General features: G+C 60.2%; 1 protein-coding gene and 1 pseudogene across 1 annotated transcript; one reads left to right on the forward strand and one right to left on the reverse strand.

Annotated features, from left to right (window-relative positions):
• Positions 1-330: 330 nt before the first annotated feature.
• On the reverse strand, positions 331-14,456 carry LOC129215063 (PHD finger protein 7-like). The gene is made up of 11 exons (XM_054847628.1): positions 14,402-14,456; positions 4,073-4,359; positions 3,148-3,283; positions 2,871-2,962; positions 2,665-2,766; positions 2,235-2,359; positions 1,990-2,152; positions 1,773-1,879; positions 1,526-1,642; positions 1,165-1,283; positions 331-1,015 (listed from the first exon to the last, which is right to left on the reverse strand). The coding sequence occupies exons 3-11, from the start codon at positions 3,269-3,271 to the stop codon at positions 945-947; spliced, it is 1,020 nt and encodes a 339-aa protein (XP_054703603.1). The 5' UTR covers positions 3,272-3,283; positions 4,073-4,359; positions 14,402-14,456; the 3' UTR covers positions 331-944.
• A 1,277-nt stretch (positions 14,457-15,733) lies between these two features.
• Positions 15,734-19,174, forward strand: LOC129215282 (PHD finger protein 7-like; annotated as a pseudogene).
• Positions 19,175-19,497: the final 323 nt, after the last annotated feature.

Below are 19,497 nucleotides of genomic sequence, written 5' to 3' on the forward strand. Positions count from 1 at the left end.
GAGCGTGTTTATAATCCTCCCCGCCAACGGTCCGTTATTTGTCAACATTGTCCTTCAGGATCCTGGCCTCTCCTTCCTCAGCCAAAGTGCCAGGAGCCAGAGTGCTGTGCGAGGGTCCCTGTGCCGGGGGGAGCGGGGTCTGCGTTGGCTGCAAAGGGGTGTACTGAACTGTCCAGGACTTGGATGCCCAGGCAGAACATCTCCGCCTAGAAGGTTGCCATGTCCTGGCAGAGCGGTCAGCAGAAGTGCTGCAGGGCAGAGCGCAGCGGCGGGAACAGGGTGCTGTTGCACCCCCCCCTCTGAGCTGGGGGATGGGGTATTTGTGGCAAAACTGGGGACAAGTTGGGATTTGACACCTGGGAGCGGTTTTCTGCCAGCGCTAGTGGCCGTGGCAGCTGAGCTGGGCTGGGCGGTCCGTCAGCAGAGCAGCTCAACAGTCCCCCGACACAGCGACGCTGCTGGGGCTGTTGCAAAGCAAATCCCTGCCTGGAGCTTGCTGGCCTTGCTTCACAGCTGCCCGCTTGGGATTGCCATCAGGGCTCTGGCCACGGAGCTTCGTGCCTCAGCCTGGCTCATGGCCGGTGGGGTCCTTGCAGCAGGCGAAGGGTCGGTGTCGTGGGAGCTTGTGCTCCGGCCGGTCCCCACCGGGCACCCAAATGGAATCTAAAACTCCAAACCCCATGGCCGGTGCTTTCCCTGCTGTGGTTTCCTTGTCGTGTCCAGCTCAGCGAACCCGGGTGACCCTGACATAACGGAGAGTAATCCACGGGCCGTATCACGGCGCCAACAGGAGGGTCAGGGCCACCGTGGAGGCTCTTGCCCTCAGGAATATCAGCAAACGCACGTGTGAAATTCCAACTTGTATTAGCAAGGATCGGCAGGATCCTGGGAAGGGGGCTGGGAGGGCAGCGGGGTGTCCTTTGAAGATCCTGGCCTCTTCTTCCTCAGCCAAGGGGCTGCGTGAGGGTCCCTGCGCCGGGGGAGCTGGAGTCTGGGCCGGCTGCAACGAGGGGCACTGCAAGGGGCAGGGAGAGGATGAGCACGACAAGCCCGTGCCACATTCCCTCCCTCCCCGGATCACAGCCCTGCGCCTGGTCCCAGGTCCCAGATGTCTGTGGTGGCCACGTGGCCCTGGGGACCCTGTCCACCAGCTGCACCACTCACCAGTGCCCATGCCTCTGCAGTCTGCACACTCCCAGGAGTTGGCATCTTCTCCCACGGCAGAGCAGAGCTGGTGTGTTCCGCGGGAGCCGCAGGAGCTGCAGAGCAGGAGTCTCCAGGGCCTGGGGGAGCAACAGAACCCGCTGTCACCAAAGGCCCCCGAGCTGTGGGGTGCCAACTCCGCTGCTGCGCTGAGCCCACCTCCACCCTGCTCCCTTGCTGACATCCCAGGCTGAGCTGTTGGCATGCACCATGCGCCATGCCTGGCTCAGCATCCCAGGGGACCTCCATCCCTGCCCAAAGGAGGAGACGAAGGCATCGTCACCTCGCTGGGGCTTTGGGGAGCGGGATCATCAGCACTCACCCATTCACCTCCGCCTGCTCCCGTCCTGCCGGGCACAGGCACAGGCCAGCATCGCAGGAGCTGTGCCGCTCATAATGTTCCGCGAAGGCTCCATCCTCCTCCTCCCAGGCAGCATCCCTGCGGGAGCCGGGGAGCGCTCAGTACCAAGGGCGTCGGGGATCACCCCGCAGGCACCCTGGGAGGCCGGAGGGGACCAGCTGGGGCATCGTGGAGCGGGAGGGCGGGAGGCAGCGGGGAGCATACCGACCTGTCGGGGATTTTGATGCCCAGGCGGAACATCTCCGCCTGGAAGGTTGCCATGTCCCGGCATAGCGGGCAGCAGAAGTAGTGCAGGGCAGACCGCAGCGCCTGGCCCTAGGTTAGAGATGGCATCAGCATCAGGGGTGGGGTGGTCCTGGTCCCCCCACCAGATCTGGGTGATGACAGGGGTGATCACGTCAGGGTCCGGGGCAGGTTGCGCCTACCTGGATGCAGCGACGGTGGAACCAGGCGCTGGCACAGGCAGGGCAGACCAGGGTGTCATAGGTGGGTCGCCCCGCCACTGCCTCCAGGCAAATGAGGCAGGGGGTCTGGCCATGCTGCACCGCCCGCACCCGCTGCACCGGCCGGTGCTTCCAGCAGAAGGACCTGTGGGACAGAAATGAAAGTTCAGCCCCAGCCCTCCTTTGCCCTAGCCCCGGAACCAGCACCATGGGGCGGCTACACTCACTTGAACTCCCCAAAGAACTGGGAGATGCAGCCTCGCTCGCTTCCGCAGGGGAAGTGGAACGTTCGTCGGCAGCGCCGGCTCTTGCAGGTGACCGAGGCACCCTGCAGCCGGCAGATGCAGCACCTCTGGGGACGGCATGGAGGTGGAAGGTGTCAGTGCCACAGACCGGGGATCCTGGTTTGCCCTCACCCAGCACAGCCCGCCACATGTCGGTGGGCTGCCTGGCTTGTGACGCCGGGCCCCTGATAATGCCACCGATCCTCTCCAAGTCCCCCATTTCTGCAGAAATGGGGCTTTGTGGATGAAGGAGGATCTGGGGCGGGGGTTGCTTGCAGCCGGCTGTCAGAGGATCCCTGGGGGCTTGCTGCCCTGTGCAGCACCGGAGATGGGGCGTGGGGACCACGGTGGGGACACGTATCCCCAGCCTCACCTTTTGTGCCACCCGCTTCAGCTCCTGCCGGATGTCAGGGAAGAGGAAGCCATAGAAGCCCTCTTCATCGGCCCCTCTCTGCATCAGTCTGCTGGCGTGGTACTGCAAGTGGGGAACAGAGGGCGCGTGCCAGGGGCTGCTGGCAGTGGAGGGCTGGGGACCAGGGTTGTTTGGGGACTGGGGACTGTCGAGCCCCGGGGACTCACCAGGCAGTTCTCATGGATGAGGAGCCTATTCTGACGGCACAGCTGCCCGAAGATCTCGGGGTCACAGTCTCCCCGTCGGCACAGCCCGCACACTGCTGGGGGACAGTGGCACCGTTACCCTCACCACCACACCGGGGTGGCAGTTTGGGGTAATGCCGGGAACAGGATCGGAGAGAGGCTGGAGCACCTTCCCATGGCGCAGGGGCCTCTGCTTGCCCAGCCGGGCACCGGCGAAAATCCGCTCTGGCAGGTGCCCGGAGGGATTTTCTGCGCTTACCTTCCTCCTTGGGGGCCTGACGCTTCTTTTTGCGTGGGGGAGGCACACCAGAGGGTCCTGCCTGCTCCTCCGGCGGCACGGTGGGGGACTCCCCCATCTTGCGGTGCTGTGACCTCAGCTCCATCACTACAAGTGGCTGCAGTGAAGGAGATGACTTGGTGTGGGGACGTCGGTGTGGTCAAAGACCGTCCTGATCCTCCAGTGTCTGTGGCAAAAGCGCCACTGAGCAGGGGGCGGTGGCACGGGGGTATTTATGCAGCCCGGGGTGTTTGTGACACGGCACCGCATGCACGCGCCATCACAAACGTAGCCTTGCATGTGCGGAGCCGGGTCACAAACATCCCCACGCCAGGTCATCATCTTCCCTGTATCTGGGACCTGGGGACAGGCGCAGGGCTGTGATCCGGGGAGGGAGGGAACGTGGCATGGGCTTGTTGTGCTCATCCTTTCCCCGGCTCTTGCAGTGCCCCCTGCTGCAGTCGGCCCAGACTCCAGCTCCCTCAGCGCAGGGACCCTCGCACAGCACCCCAGCTCCTGGCACTTTGGCTGAGGAAGAAGAGGCCAGCATCCTCAAAGGACACCCCAGCACCCCACTGCCCTCCCAGCCCCTGTCCCAGAATCCTGCAGACCCTCACTAATAAAAGTTGGAACTTCACATGTGTGTTTGCTGGTGTGCCTGAGCCCAGCAGGGCAGGAGCCTCCACAGTGACCCCAACCCTCCTGTTGGTACTGCAGGTGCTGCCAGGCCCTTCCCCAAATAGGAGCTGGCACTGGCAGCCCCAGGTGGTGAGCTGCTGGTGTCACCTCATGGGGATGTGCTGGGTGGAGAGGGGAACAGAGGGCACGTGCCAGGGTCTACCGGCGGTGCGGGGCTGGGGACCGGGAGTATTTGGGCACCAGGGGGTGTTGAGGCGCAGGGACTCACCAGGCAGTTCTCATGGATGCAGAGCCCATGCTGATGGCACAGCTGCCCAAAGACCTCGGGGTCACAGTCTTCCCACCAGCAGAGTCCGCACACCGGCAGGGGACGTCAGCGCTGTCCCCCTCAGCACCGCTCCGGGGTAGCGGTTTGGGGTAATGCTGGGAGCGGGATGGGGGAGAGGCCGGAGGACGTTCCCACGGTGCAGGGGCCTCTGCTTGCACAGCCGGGCACCGGCCAAAATCCCCTCTGGCCTGGGGGGTTGGGGTCTGAGCCGGGTTCAACAGAGGTCACTGCAAGGGGCAGGGAGAGGACGAGCACGACAAGCCCGTGCCACATTCCCTCCCTCCCTGGATCACAGCCCTGCGCCTGGTCCCAGGTCCCAGATGTCTGTGGTGGCCACGTGGCCCTGGGGACCCTGTCCACCAGCTGCACCACTCACTAGCGCCCATGCCTCTGCAGTCTGCACACTCCCAGGAGTTGGCATCTTCTCCCACGGCAGAGCAGAGCTGGTGTGTTCCGCGGGAGCCGCAGGAGCTGCAGAGCAGGAGTCTCCAGGGCCTGGGGGAGCAACAGAACCCGCTGTCACCAAAGGCCCCCGAGCTGTGGGGTGCCAACTCCGCTGCTGCGCTGAGCCCACCTCCACCCTGCTCCCTTGCTGACATCCCAGGCTGAGCTGTTGGCATGCACCATGCGCCATGCCTGGCTCAGCATCCCAGGGGACCTCCATCCCTGCCCAAAGGAGGAGACGAAGGCATCGTCACCTCGCTGGGGCTTTGGGGAGCGGGATCATCAGCACTCACCCATTCACCTCCGCCTGCTCCCCTCCTGCCGGGCACAGGCACAGGCCAGCATCGCAGGAGCTGTGCCGCTCATGATGTTCCGTGAAGGCTCCATCCTCCTCCTCCCAGGCAGCATCCCTGCGGGAGCCGGGGAGCGCTCAGTACCAAGGGCGTCGGGGATCACCCCGCAGGCACCCTGGGAGGCAGGAGGGGACCAGCTGGGGCATTGCGGAGCGGGAGGGCGGGAGGCAGCGGGGAGCATACCGACCTGTCGGGGATTTTGATGCCCAGGCGGAACATCTCCGCCTGGAAGGTTGCCATGTCCCGGCACAGCGGGCAGCAGAAGTAGTGCAGGGCAGACCACAGCGCCTGGCCCTAGGTTAGAGATGGCATCAGCATCAGCATCAGCATCAGGGGTGGGGTGGTCACCAGAGCTGGGTGATGACAGGGGTGATCACGTCAGGGTCCGGGGCAGGTTGCGCCTACCTGGATGCAGCGACGGTGGAACCAGGCGCTGGCACAGGCAGGGCAGACCAGGGTGTCATAGGTGGGTCGCCCCGCCACCGCCTCCAGGCAAACGAGGCAGGGGGTCTGGCCATGCTGCTGAAAGCACCCACCGGTGCAGCGGGTGCGGGCTGTGCAGCAGGACCTGCGGGGCGGAGGCGGCAGATCCTCTGCCCTGGCCCCCGCCCTCTGGGGTGGCACGCTCACTTGAACTCCCCGAAGAAATGGGAGCTGCAGCCTCCCTCGCTGCCGCGGGGGAAGCGGAAGCTTCAGGGGCAGCGCCGGCCCTGGCAGCTGACCGAGGCGCCCCGCAGCCGGCAGATGCAGCACCTCCGGCGACGGCACGGAGGTGGACAGCAAATGGCCCCCGAGCTGCGGGCTGCCCGGCCCGGCGCCTCGCTGAGCCCACCGCCAGCCTGCTCCCCCGCTACCAGTGGGGCTGAGCTGCCCGCCGTCACCCTGCCCCTGACGCCGAGGCGAGCAGCTCCGGTGCCGGCACGATTCGGAGCGGAGCGGTCCAGCGCCGTGTACGGGGGGGGTCCTGAAGCGGGGATACCTCGGGGGAGCGGAGAGACCCGCCCCCGCCGGGAGCTCGCGGCTCGCGCGCCAGCGGCTGAGGAGAAGTAGGCGGGGCCAGGAGCAACGGCAGGAAACGTACCCGCCGTGTAACGACGCTTCCCTCAGTCACCAGAAAGTTCTCGAACTGCGGCCTTCTTCATCGAGAAAAAATATTCCTTTTAACTTATTTCAGTGAAACGAAGTAGTTTGTGCTAGGAAAAGGAAAAATACAGACCCAATGTCAACTTTATCAAAATACTGATGCTGGGCTCAAGTATAAATTGGGAGAGGAGTGGCTGGCTGGAGAGCGGCCCTGCATTAAGGGATGTGGGGGTGCTGGTGGAGAGCTGGCTCCATAGGAGCCATCAGGAGTGTGCCCTGGCAGCCGAGAGGGCAACCTCACCCGGGGTGCTGTTTCTTCAGTGAGGATCTGCAGGTTTCTGGGACAGGGTCTGGGAGGGCTGTTGGGTGTCAGGGTGTCCTTCAGGGATCCTGGCCTCTTCTTCCTCAGACTATCTTTCGTTATTTTCCCATTTTTAACCCCTTCGCTCAAGAGACCGCTTCCGCTCGGGTGGCAAAGCTGGAGGTGTCCATTTGGGCTTGCAGGGTGTAGGGCAAGGTAATTTACGGTGGCACACAATAAACACATGTAGAAAAAGGAATAAACGTCTCCCTACAATAATGCTTTGACTCAGGTGTCCCACTTGTCCTGTCAGAGCATTAAACCACTCTGGGTTTGATGACCTGGTGTGGGATAATTGCCCACGCAGATTGAAGAGCTATGGCTCGCGCTTTTTCGGGTTGAACTTCAATTCGATGTCGGGTTTGCGACACCAATAACACCGTTCCAATGCTATCTATCTCCTCTAGATAAGGCCCAGGTATTTGTCAAAGATACCTGACGTACTCGAACTCAAGAACCTGGTATCAGCAGAGGATGTAAACTAAGAGGAGCAGTTGGGGTACAGAACCATACGGCATTCTCTGCGGTTGTTACATGAATCTTCACATCTAGGGTATGATCATAGGGTGTTTGCTTATGACTATTCCAGCAGTTTAACAAAAACCCCCTGCTTTCATAAGATGTGCCCTCCAATGTTGTAAAGTTTTAGTATGGGTTAGGTTTTTGAATTGTTCCTTCACCACCTTGTTCATTCTTTCAATCAAGCCATTAGCTTGGGAATGTAATGGCAAAGGGGTTTGATTGTGAGCAATGTCCCACGCGCAGGCAGTGTGAGCCGATCGACGTCCACAAGCTGCATGTGCGTTTACAGCTTGAGCCTGTGCTTTGGCAGAGGTCGTATGATCTACCTACCCGTTATTTTGTGACTCAAGCGAATGTTTTTTTTGATGAGCTTATTGCCTTATTTGGTAATTCTCTGTCTACGCCAAACTATTCCCAAGAATTGTATGGTAGTACTAGGGCTCTGTATTTTCTTTGCATTAGTTGCCCAGCCTCTGTCCTGTAAACGTGCTTTCAGTGATTCGGCAGTTACTTCAACTTCTTGCTGTGACTCTGTCATAATCGATAGGTCATCAGTTATTGGTAAACAGTGAGGGTACTTGACCCTAGTGCTATCAGCTGCCGATCGTTGGGTGGCAAATGGAGGGACTGTGTGTGTATCCCTGAGGCAATGCTTGGAAAGTATATTGCTTTTATTGCCAGGTAAAGGCAAACTGGTCTTGGCGTTCTGAAGCAACAGCTATCGAAAAGAAAGCATTAGCAAGATCTGTCACCACCTTCCAGGGTTGTAAATTTTTGCTGATTTTTTCTGTAAGAGTAACCGTGTCTGGTAGTGTAACGGCAGTTGGGGACGGGAGGTGGGAGTCAATTCTCTGTAATCTACAGTCATTCTCCAAGTGCCGTCTGGTTTTCGAACAAGATTATTAATCCAAATAGGATTATTAATCCAAATAGGATTATTAAAAGCAGTCCCCGACTTTCTTGTCGGCCATGGCACAGCTGTTCCTGGATCCTGCCGCCTACGCCAGATGTGTGAGCCGGCACAGGCAAAACGCAGGAACAACCACAAAACCAGGGTCGAGATGCAAAGAGTAAATTTATTTTCGTTACCTCGCCAACTGGGGGGATCCCCGAAGCGGCAGCCAGGCAGAGACACGCAAGCGGGGATGCAGGCACCGTGGAGCTCGGTCCGTGCTAGAGTATCACCAAACCTGCTGTTTTTGCCGGTATTCCAGGGATTCGCGCGGGCGTAGCTTGCCACTGTGCTTTGATCTTTCTGGTAGCAGGGCAGGAATCTCAAGCATGTTCGATAGGGTGCCTCCAAGTCTAAACACAGATGTTCTACTTGCCCAAGACACAAGGCTAAAGACAAATTAGCATGATAGACGTGTTTTTCTACAGCCCAGTTGAGCGTGTCTATAATCCTCCCCGCCAACGGTCCGTTATTTGTCAACATTGTCCTTCAGGATCCTGGCCTCTCCTTCCTCAGCCAAAGTGCCAGGAGCCAGAGTGCTGTGCGAGGGTCCCTGTGCCGGGGGGAGCGGGGTCTGCGTTGGCTGCAAAGGGGTGTACTGAACTGTCCAGGACTTGGATGCCCAGGCAAAACATCTCCGCCTAGAAGGTTGCCATGTCCTGGCAGAGCGGTCAGCAGAAGTGCTGCAGGGCAGAGCGCAGCGGCGGGAACAGGGTGCTGTTGCACCCCCCCCTCTGAGCTGGGGGATGGGGTATTTGTGGCAAAACTGGGGATAAGTTGGGATTTGACACCTGGGAGTGGTTTTCTGCCAGTGCTAGTGGCCGTGGCAGCTGAGCTGGGCTGGGCGGTCCGTCAGCAGAGCAGCTCAACAGTCCCCCGACACAGCGACGCTGCTGGGGCTGTTGCAAAGCAAATCCCTGCCTGGAGCTTGCTGGCCTTGCTTCACAGCTGCCCGCTTGGGATTGCCATCAGGGCTCTGGCCACGGAGCTTCGTGCCTCAGCCTGGCTCATGGCCGGTGGGGTCCTTGCAGCAGGCGAAGGGTCGGTGTCGTGGGAGCTTGTGCTCCGGCCGGTCCCCACCGGGCACCCAAATGGAATCTAAAACTCCAAACCCCATGGCCGGTGCTTCCCCTGCTGTGGTTTCCTTGTCGTGTCCAGCTCAGCGAACCCGGGTGACCCTGACATAACGGAGAGTAATCCAAGGGCCGTATCACGGCGCCAACAGGAGGGTCAGGGCCACCGTGGAGGCTCTTGCCCTCAGGAATATCAGCAAACGCACGTGTGAAATTCCAACTTGTATTAGCAAGGATCGGCAGGATCCTGGGAAGGGGGCTGGGAGGGCAGCGGGGTGTCCTTTGAAGATCCTGGCCTCTTCTTCCTCAGCCAAGGGGCTGCGTGAGGGTCCCTGCGCTGGGGGAGCTGGAGTCTGGGCCGGCTGCAACGAGGGGCACAGCAAGGGGCAGGGAGAGGATGAGCACGACAAGCCCATGCCACATTCCCTCCCTCCCTGGATCACAGCCCTGCGCCTGGTCCCAGGTCCCACATGTCTGTGGTGGCCACGTGGCCCTGGGGACCCCGTCCACCAGCTGCACCACTCACCAGTGCCCGTGCCTCTGCAGTCTGCACACTCCCAGGGTTGGCATCTTCTCCCACGGCAGAGCAGAGCTGGTGTGTTCCGCGGGAGCTGCAGGAGCTGCAGAGCAGGAGTCTCCAGGGCCTGGGGGAGCAACAGAACCCGCTGTCACCAAAGGCCCCCGAGCTGTGGGGTGCCAGCCCAAAGACTGCGCTGAGCCCACCTCCACCCTGCTCCCTTGCTGACATACCAGGCTGAGCTGCCAGCACGCACCGTGCGCCATGCCTGGCTCAGCATCCCAGGGGACCTCCATCCCTGCCCAAAGGAGGAGATGAAGGCATCGTCACCTCGCTGGGGCTTTGGGGAGCGGGATCATCAGCACTCACCCATTCACCTCCGCCTGCTCCCGTCCTGCCAGGCACAGGCACAGGCCAGCATCGCAGGAGCCGTGCCGCTCATAATGGTCCGTGAAGGCTCCATCCTCCTCCTCCCAGGCAGCATCCCCGCGGGAGCCGGGGAGCGCTCAGTACCAAGGGCGTCGGGGATCACCCCGCAGGCACCCTGGGAGGCAGGAGGGGACCAGCTGGGGCATTGCGGAGCGGGAGGGCGGGAGGCAGCGGGGAGCATACCGACCTGTCGGGGATTTTGATGCCCAGGCGGAACATCTCCACCTGGAAGGTTGCCATGTCCCGGCACAGCGGGCAGCGGAAATGGTGCAGGGCAGACCGCAGCGCCTGGCCCTAGGTTAGAGATGGCATCAGCATCAGCATCAGCATCAGGGGTGGGGTGGTCCTGGTCCCCCCACCAGATCTGGGTGATGACAGGGGTGATCACGTCAGGGTCCGGGGCAGGTTGCGCCTACCTGGATGCAGCGACGGTGGAACCAGGCACTGGCACAGGCAGGGCAGACCAGGGTGTCATAGGTGGGTCGCCCCACCACCGCCTCCAGGCAAACGAGGCAGGGGGTCTGGCCATGCTGCTGAAAGCACCCACCGGTGCAGCGGGTGCGGGCTGTGCAGCAGGACCTGCGGGACGGAGGCGGCAGATCCTCTGCCCTGGCCCCCGCCCTCTGGGGTGGCACGCTCACTTGAACTCCCCGAAGAAATGGGAGCTGCAGCCTCCCTCGCTGCCGCGGGGGAAGCGGAAGCTTCAGGGGCAGCGCCGGCCCTGGCAGCTGACCGAGGCGCCCCGCAGCCGGCAGATGCAGCACCTCCGGCGACGGCACGGAGGTGGACAGCAAATGGCCCCCGAGCTGCGGGCTGCCCGGCCCGGCGCCTCGCTGAGCCCACCGCCAGCCTGCTCCCCCGCTACCAGTGGGGCTGAGCTGCCCGCCGTCACCCTGCCCCTGATGCCGAGGCGAGCAGCTCCGGTGCCGGCATGATTCGGAGCGGAGCGGTCCAGCGCCGTGTACGGGGGGGTCCTGAAGCGGGGATACCTCAGGGGAGCGGAGAGACCCGCCCCCGCCGGGAGCTCGCGGCTCGCGCGCCAGCGGCTGAGGAGAAGTAGGCGGGGCCAGGAGCAACGGCAGGAAACGTACCCGCCGTGTAACGACGCTTCCCTCAGTCACCAGAAAGTTCTCGAACTGCGGCCTTCTTCATCGAGAAAAAATATTCCTTTTAACTTATTTCAGTGAAACGAAGTAGTTTGTGCTAGGAAAAGGAAAAATACAGACCCAATGTCAACTTTATCAAAATACTGATGCTGGGCTCAAGTATAAATTGGGAGAGGAGTGGCTGGCTGGAGAGCGGCCCTGCATTAAGGGATGTGGGGGTGCTGGTGGAGAGCTGGCTCCATAGGAGCCATCAGGAGTGTGCCCTGGCAGCCGAGAGGGCAACCTCACCCGGGGTGCTGTTTCTTCAGCGAGGATCTGCAGGTTTCTGGGACAGGGTCTGGGAGGGCTGTTGGGTGTCAGGGTGTCCTTCAGGGATCCTGGCCTCTTCTTCCTCAGACTATCTTTCGTTATTTTCCCATTTTTAACCCCTTCGCTCAAGAGACCGCTTCCGCTCAGGTGGCAAAGCTGGAGGTGTCCATTTGGGCTTGCAGGGTGTAGGGCAAGGTAATTTACGGTGGCACACAATAAACACATGTAGAAAAAGGAATAAACGTCTCCCTACAATAATGCTTTGACTCAGGTGTCCCACTTGTCCTGTCAGAGCATTAAACCACTCTGGGTTTGATGACCTGGTGTGGGATAATTGCCCACGCAGATTGAAGAGCTATGGCTCGCGCTTTTTCGGGTTGAACTTCAATTCGATGTCGGGTTTGCGACACCAATAACACCGTTCCAATGCTATCTATCTCCTCTAGATAAGGCCCAGGTATTTGTCAAAGATACCTGACGTACTCGAACTCAAGAACCTGGTATCAGCAGAGGATGTAAACTAAGAGGAGCAGTTGGGGTACAGAACCATACGGCATTCTCTGCGGTTGTTACATGAATCTTCACATCTAGGGTATGATCACAGGGTGTTTGCTTATGACTATTCCAGCAGTTTAACAAAAACCCCCTGCTTTCATAAGATGTGCCCTCCAATGTTGTAAAGTTTTAGTATGGGTTAGGTTTTTGAATTGTTCCTTCACCACCTTGTTCATTCTTTCAATCAAGCCATTAGCTTGGGAATGTAATGGCAAAGGGGTTTGATTGTGAGCAATGTCCCACGCGCAGGCAGTGTGAGCCGATCGACGTCCACAAGCTGCATGTGCGTTTACAGCTTGAGCCTGTGCTTTGGCAGAGGTCGTATGATCTACCTACCCGTTATTTTGTGACTCAAGCGAATGTTTTTTTTGATGAGCTTATTGCCTTATTTGGTAATTCTCTGTCTACGCCAAACTATTCCCAAGAATTGTATGGTAGTACTAGGGCTCTGTATTTTCTTTGCATTAGTTGCCCAGCCTCTGTCCTGTAAACGTGCTTTCAGTGATTCGGCAGTTACTTCAACTTCTTGCTGTGACTCTGTCATAATCGATAGGTCATCAGTGTATTGGTAAACAGTGAGGGTACTTGACCCTAGTGCTATCAGCTGCCGATCGTTGGGTGGCAAATGGAGGGACTGTGTGTGTATCCCTGAGGCAATGCTTGGAAAGTATATTGCTTTTATTGCCAGGTAAAGGCAAACTGGTCTTGGCGTTCTGAAGCAATAGCTATCGAAAAGAAAGCATTAGCAAGATCTGTCACCACCTTCCAGGGTTGTAAATTTTTGCTGATTTTTTCTGTAAGAGTAACCGTGTCTGGTAGTGTAACGGCAGTTGGGGACGGGAGGTGGGAGTCAATTCTCTGTAATCTACAGTCATTCTCCAAGTGCCGTCTGGTTTTCGAACAAGATTATTAATCCAAATAGGATTATTAATCCAAATAGGATTATTAAAAGCAGTCCCCGACTTTCTTGTCGGCCATGGCACAGCTGTTCCTGGATCCTGCCGCCTACGCCAGATGTGTGAGCCGGCACAGGCAAAACGCAGGAACAACCACAAAACCAGGGTCGAGATGCAAAGAGTAAATTTATTTTCGTTACCTCGCCAACTGGGGGATCCCCGAAGCGGCAGCCAGGCAGAGACACGCAAGCGGGGATGCAGGCACCGTGGAGCTCGGTCCGTGCTAGAGTATCACCAAACCTGCTGTTTTTGCCGGTATTCCAGGGATTCGCGCGGGCGTAGCTTGCCACTGTGCTTTGATCTTTCTGGTAGCAGGGCAGGAATCTCAAGCATGTTCGATAGGGTGCCTCCAAGTCTAAACACAGATGTTCTACTTGCCCAAGACACAAGGCTAAAGACAAATTAGCATGATAGACGTGTTTTTCTACAGCCCAGTTGAGCGTGTTTATAATCCTCCCCGCCAACGGTCCGTTATTTGTCAACATTGTCCTTCAGGATCCTGGCCTCTCCTTCCTCAGCCAAAGTGCCAGGAGCCAGAGTGCTGTGCGAGGGTCCCTGTGCCGGGGGGAGCGGGGTCTGCGTTGGCTGCAAAGGGGTGTACTGAACTGTCCAGGACTTGGATGCCCAGGCAGAACATCTCCGCCTAGAAGGTTGCCATGTCCTGGCAGAGCGGTCAGCAGAAGTGCTGCAGGGCAGAGCGCAGCGGCGGGAACAGGGTGCTGTTGCGCCCCCCCCTCTGAGCTGGGGGATGGGGTATTTGTGGCAAAACTGGGGACAAGTTGGGATTTGACACCTGGGAGCGGCTTTCTGCCAGCGCTAGTGGCCGTGGCAGCTGAGCTGGGCTGGGCGGTCCGTCAGCAGAGCAGCTCAACAGTCCCCCGACACAGCGATGCTGCTGGGGCTGTTGCAAAGCAAATCCCTGCCTGGAGCTTGCTGGCCTTGCTTCACAGCTGCCCGCTTGGGATTGCCATCAGGGCTCTGGCCACGGAGCTTCGTGCCTCAGCCTGGCTCATGGCCGGTGGGGTCCTTGCAGCAGGCGAAGGGTCGGTGTCGTGGGAGCTTGTGCTCCGGCCGGTCCCCACCGGGCACCCAAATGGAATCTAAAACTCCAAACCCCATGGCCGGTGCTTCCCCTGCTGTGGTTTCCTTGTCGTGTCCAGCTCAGCGAACCCGGGTGACCCTGACATAACGGAGAGTAATCCAAGGGCCGTATCACGGCGCCAACAGGAGGGTCAGGGCCACCGTGGAGGCTCTTGCCCTCAGGAATATCAGCAAACGCACGTGTGAAATTCCAACTTGTATTAGCAAGGATCGGCAGGATCCTGGGAAGGGGGCTGGGAGGGCAGCGGGGTGTTGGGGTGTCCTTTGAAGATCCTGGCCTCTTCTTCCTCAGCCAAGGGGCTGCGTGAGGGTCCCTGCGCCGGGGGAGCTGGAGTCTGGGCCGGCTGCAACGAGGGGCACTGCAAGGGGCAGGGAGAGGATGAGCACGACAAGCCCATGCCACATTCCCTCCCTCCCCGGATCACAGCCCTGCGCCTGGTCCCAGGTCCCAGATGTCTGTGGTGGCCACGTGGCCCTGGGGACCCCATCCACCAGCTGCACCACTCACCAGTGCCCGTGCCTCTGCAGTCTGCACACTCCCAGGAGTTGGCATCTTCTCCCACGGCAGAGCAGAGCTGGTGTGTTCCATGGGAGCCGCAGGAGCTGCAGAGCAGGAGTCTCCAGGGCCTGGGGGAGCAACAGAACGCGCTGTCACCAAAGGTCCCCGAGGTGTGGGGTGCCAGCCCAAAGGGTGCGCTGAACCCACCTCCACCCTGCTCCCTTGCTGACAGCCCAGGCTGAGCTGTTGGCATGCACCATGCGCCATGCCTGGCTCGGCATCCCAGGGGACCTTCGTCCCTGCCCAAACAAGGAGACAAAGGTTATTGTCTCCTCGCTGGGTCTTCGGGGACTGGGATCACCAGCACTCAGGCCTTCTCCTCCACCTGCTCCCGTCCTGCCGGCCACAGGGACTGGCCGGTGCCGCAGGTGCTGTGCCGCTGGTAATGGCAGAGACGGCAGTGGAAATGATGCAGGAGAGACTGCAGCCCCTGGCCCTACATTAGGGATGGCATCAGCATCAGCATCAGCAATGGGATGGTTCTGTTCTGCCCCCTCCACCCCAAATAGCTGGGTGACGGGGTGATGACAGGGGTGCAGGCGCATCTGAAGCACTTCCAGACCCCGAAGAACTGACCCCTCCCCGCTGCCACCTGCGATGGCCCCGGTGCGACCCCCAGCGGGCTTGTCATCCAGCCCCAAGCTTGCAAGAACTGCAGCCGTCTTCAACAGGAACATTTATTCTATTTAAGTTAAACTAAATATTTTTTGCTAAGAAAAGTGAAAATATAAACTGTATAAAAATAATAATTTAAACCAAAATAATTTAAACTATATCAATGTGCCTGTCAATGAAGAGTCAGGAGTTTTGATGCCTAAATAAAGCCTTTGTGCTGTCATCCCTTTGGGTATCTCTGAAGTCCTTGCTGGAACCCCAATATGGGAGAAGGGGTCCACAGGGACCCCTTGCCTTCCCTACACCCTGGGTTCACTGCTCCACTCCAGCCAGGGCGGCCTTGGCCCCATGGCAGCTCCTGCGGCGCTTGCTGCTGCCCAGCCCGGGTTGAGCTCCGGCGCCACCGAGCACATCCCCATGAGGTGACACCAGCATCTCACCTGGGGCTGCCAGTGCCAGCTCCTATTTGGGGAAGGGCCTGGCAGCACCTGCAGTACCAACAGGAGGGTTGGGGTCACTGTGGAGGCTCCTGCCCTGCCGGGCTCAGGCACACCAGCAAACACACATGTGAAGTTCCAACTTTTATTAGTGAGGGTCTGCAGGATTCTGGGACAGGGGCTGGGAGGGCCACTTGTAGTGATGGAGCTGAGGTCACAGCACCGCAAGATGGGGGAGTCCCCCACCGTGCCGCCGGAGGAGCAGGCAGGACCCTCTGGTGTGCCTCCCCCACGCAAAAGGAAGCGTCAGGCCCCCAAGGAGGAACGTAAGCGCAGAAAATCCCTCCGGGCACCTGCCAGAGCAGATTTTTGCCGGTGCCCGGCTTGGCAAGCAGAGGCCCCTGAGCCATGGGAAGGTGCTCCAGCCTCTCTCCGATCCTGTTCCCGGCATTACCCCAAACTGCCACCCCGGTGTGGTGGTGAGGGTGACGGTGCCACTGTCCCCCAGCAGTGTGCGGGCTGTGCCGACGGGGAGACTGTGACCCCGAGATCTTCGGGCAGCTGTGCCGTCAGAATAGGCTCCTCATCCATGAGAACTGCCTGGTGAGTCCCCGGGGCTCGACAGTCCCCAGTCCCCAAACAACCCTGGTCCCCAGCCCTCCACTGCCAGCAGCCCCTGGCACGCGCCCTCTGTTCCCCACTTGCAGTACCACGCCAGCAGACTGATGCAGAGAGGGGCCGATGAAGAGGGCTTCTATGGCTTCCTCTTCCCTGACATCCGGCAGGAGCTGAAGCGGGTGGCACAAAAGGTGAGGCTGGGGATACGTGTCCCCACCGTGGTCCCCACGCCCCATCTCCGGTGCTGCACAGGGCAGCAAGCCCCCAGGGATCCTCTGACAGCCGGCTGCAAGCAACCCCCGCCCCAGATCCTCCTTCATCCACAAAGCCCCATTTCTGCAGAAATGGGGGACTTGGAGAGGATCGGTGGCATTATCAGGGGCCCGGCGTCACAAGCCAGGCAGCCCACCAACATGTGGCGGGCTGTGCTGAGTGAGGGCAAATCAGGATCCCCGGTCTGTGGCACTGACACCTTCCACCTCCATGCCGTCCCCAGAGGTGCTGCATCTGCCGGCTGCAGGGTGCCTCGGTCACCTGCAAGAGCCGGCGCTGCCGACGAACCTTCCACTTCCCCTGCGGAAGCGAGCGAGGCTGCATCTCCCAGTTCTTCGGGGAGTTCAAGTGAGTGTAGCCGCCCCATGGTGCTGGTTCCGGGGCTAGGGCAAAGGAGGGCTGGGGCTGAACTTTCATTTCTGTCCCACAGGTCCTTCTGCTGGAAGCACCGGCCGGTGCAGCGGGTGCGGGCGGTGCAGCATGGCCAGACCCCCTGCCTCATTTGCCTGGAGGCGGTGGCGGGGCGACCCACCTATGACACCCTGGTCTGCCCTGCCTGTGCCAGCGCCTGGTTCCACCGTCGCTGCATCCAGGTAGGCACAACCTGCCCCGGACCCTGACGTGATCACCCCTGTCATCACCCAGCTCTGGTGACCACCCCACCCCTGATGCTGATGCTGATGCTGATGCCATCTCTAACCTAGGGCCAGGCGCTGTGGTCTGCCCTGCACCATTTCCACTGCCCGCTGTGCCGGGACATGGCAACCTTCCAGGTGGAGATGTTCCGCCTGGGCATCAAAATCCCCGACAGGTCGGTATGCTCCCCGCTGCCTCCCGCCCTCCCGCTCCGCAATGCCCCAGCTGGTCCCCTCCTGCCTCCCAGGGTGCCTGCGGGGTGATCCCCGACGCCCTTGGTACTGAGCGCTCCCCGGCTCCCGCGGGGATGCTGCCTGGGAGGAGGAGGATGGAGCCTTCGCGGAACATTATGAGCGGCACGGCTCCTGCGATGCTGGCCTGTGCCTGTGCCCGGCAGGAGGGGAGCAGGCGGAGGTGAATGGGTGAGTGCTGATGATCCCGCTCCCCAAAGCCCCAGCGAGGTGACGATGCCTTCGTCTCCTCCTTTGGGCAGGGATGGAGGTCCCCTGGGATGCTGAGCCAGGCATGGCGCATGGTGCGTGCTGGCAGCTCAGCCTGGGCTGTCAGCAAGGGAGCAGGGTGGAGGTGGGTTCAGCGCAGCCTTTGGGCTGGCACCCCACAGCTCGGGGGCCTTTGGTGACAGCGACAGCGGGTTCTGTTGCTCCCCCAGGCCCTGGAGACTCCTGCTCTGCAGCTCCTGCGGCTCCCGTGGAACACACCAGCTCTGCTCTGCCGTGGGAGAAGATGCCAACTCCTGGGAGTGTGCAGACTGCAGAGGCACGGGCACTGGTGAGTGGTTGTGTTGGGTTTGCGTGGCAAGGTTTTGGTAGCGGGGGGGCTACAGGGGTGGCTTCTGTGAGAAGGTGCTAGAAGCTCCCCCTGTGTCTGATAGAGCCCATGCCAGCTGGCTCTAAGACGGGCCCGCCGCTGGCCAAGGCCAAGCCAATCAGCGCCTCTGTGGTAACATATTTAAGAAGAAGAAAAACACTTAGAGAGAGCTTTTGCAGCTGGAGAGAGGAGTGAGAAGATGTAAGAAACTCTGCAGACACCAAGGTCAGTGCAGAAGGAGGGGGAGGAGGAGCTCCAGGCGCCGGAGCAGAGATCCCCCTGCAGCCCGTGGTGAAGGCCATGGTGAAGCAGGCTGTCCCCCTGCAGCCCATGGAGGAAGGATGAGGGGGTGTAGAGATTCCACCTGCAGCCCGTGGAGGACCCCACGCCAGAGCAGGTGGAGGCACCTGAAGGAGGCTGCGGCCCATGGGAAGCCCATGCTGGAGCAAGTTCCAGGCCGGACCGGTGGACCCGTGAAGAGGGGAGCCCACGCCAGGGCAGGTTTGCTGGCAGGACTTGTGACCCCGTGGGGGACCCACGCTGGAGCAGTTTGCTCCTGAAGGTCTGCACCCCGTGAGAGGGACTCCATGCTGGAGCAGGGGAACGATGAGAGGAGTCCTCCCCCTGAGGATGAAGAAGCGGCAGAAACACCGTGAGATGAACTGACCGTAACCCCCATTCCCCGTCCCCCTGTGCCGCTGAGGGGGGGAAGGTTGAAGCCGGGAGTGAAGTTGAGCCCGGGAAGATGGGAGGGGTGGGGGGAAGTGTTTTAAGAGTTGATTTTATTTTCTCATTCCTCTACTCTGTTTTGCCTAGTAATAAATTAGATGAATTCCCTCTCTAAGTTTGGTCTGTTTTGCTCGTGACAACCATTAGTGAGTGATCTCTCCCTGTCCTTATCTCGATCTACAAGCATTTCGTTATGCCTTTTCTCCCCTGTTTGGTGAATGAGGGGAGTGAGAGAGCGGCTCTGGTGGGCACCTGGCCTCCAGCCAGGGTCAACCCACCACAGTGGTGCAGCTGGTGGACAGGGTCCCCAGGGCCACGTGGCCACCACAGACATCTGGGACCTGGGACCAGGCGCAGGGCTGTGATCCGGGGAGGGAGGGAATGTGGCACGGGCTTGTCGTGCTCATCCTCTCCCTGCCCCTTGCAGTGCCCCTCGTTGCAGCCGGCCCAGACTCCAGCTCCCCCGGCGCAGGGACCCTCACGCAGCCCCTTGGCTGAGGAAGAAGAGGCCAGGATCTTCAAAGGACACCCCAACACCCCGCTGCCCTCCCAGCCCCCTTCCCAGGATCCTGCCGATCCTTGCTAATACAAGTTGGAATTTCACACGTGCGTTTGCTGATATTCCTGAGGGCAAGAGCCTCCACGGTGGCCCTGACCCTCCTGTTGGCGCCGTGATACGGCCCTTGGATTACTCTCCGTTATGTCAGGGTCACCCGGGTTCGCTGAGCTGGACACGACAAGGAAACCACAGCAGGGGAAGCACCGGCCATGGGGTTTGGAGTTTTAGATTCCATTTGGGTGCCCGGTGGGGACCGGCGGAGCACAAGCTCCCACGACACCGACCCTTCGCCTGCTGCAAGGACCCCACCGGCCATGAGCCAGGCTGAGGCACGAAGCTCCGTGGCCAGA

The sequence above is a fragment of the Grus americana genome, chromosome 19 (genome assembly GCF_028858705.1).
Source record: "Grus americana isolate bGruAme1 chromosome 19, bGruAme1.mat, whole genome shotgun sequence".
NCBI lineage: Eukaryota > Metazoa > Chordata > Aves > Gruiformes > Gruidae > Grus > Grus americana.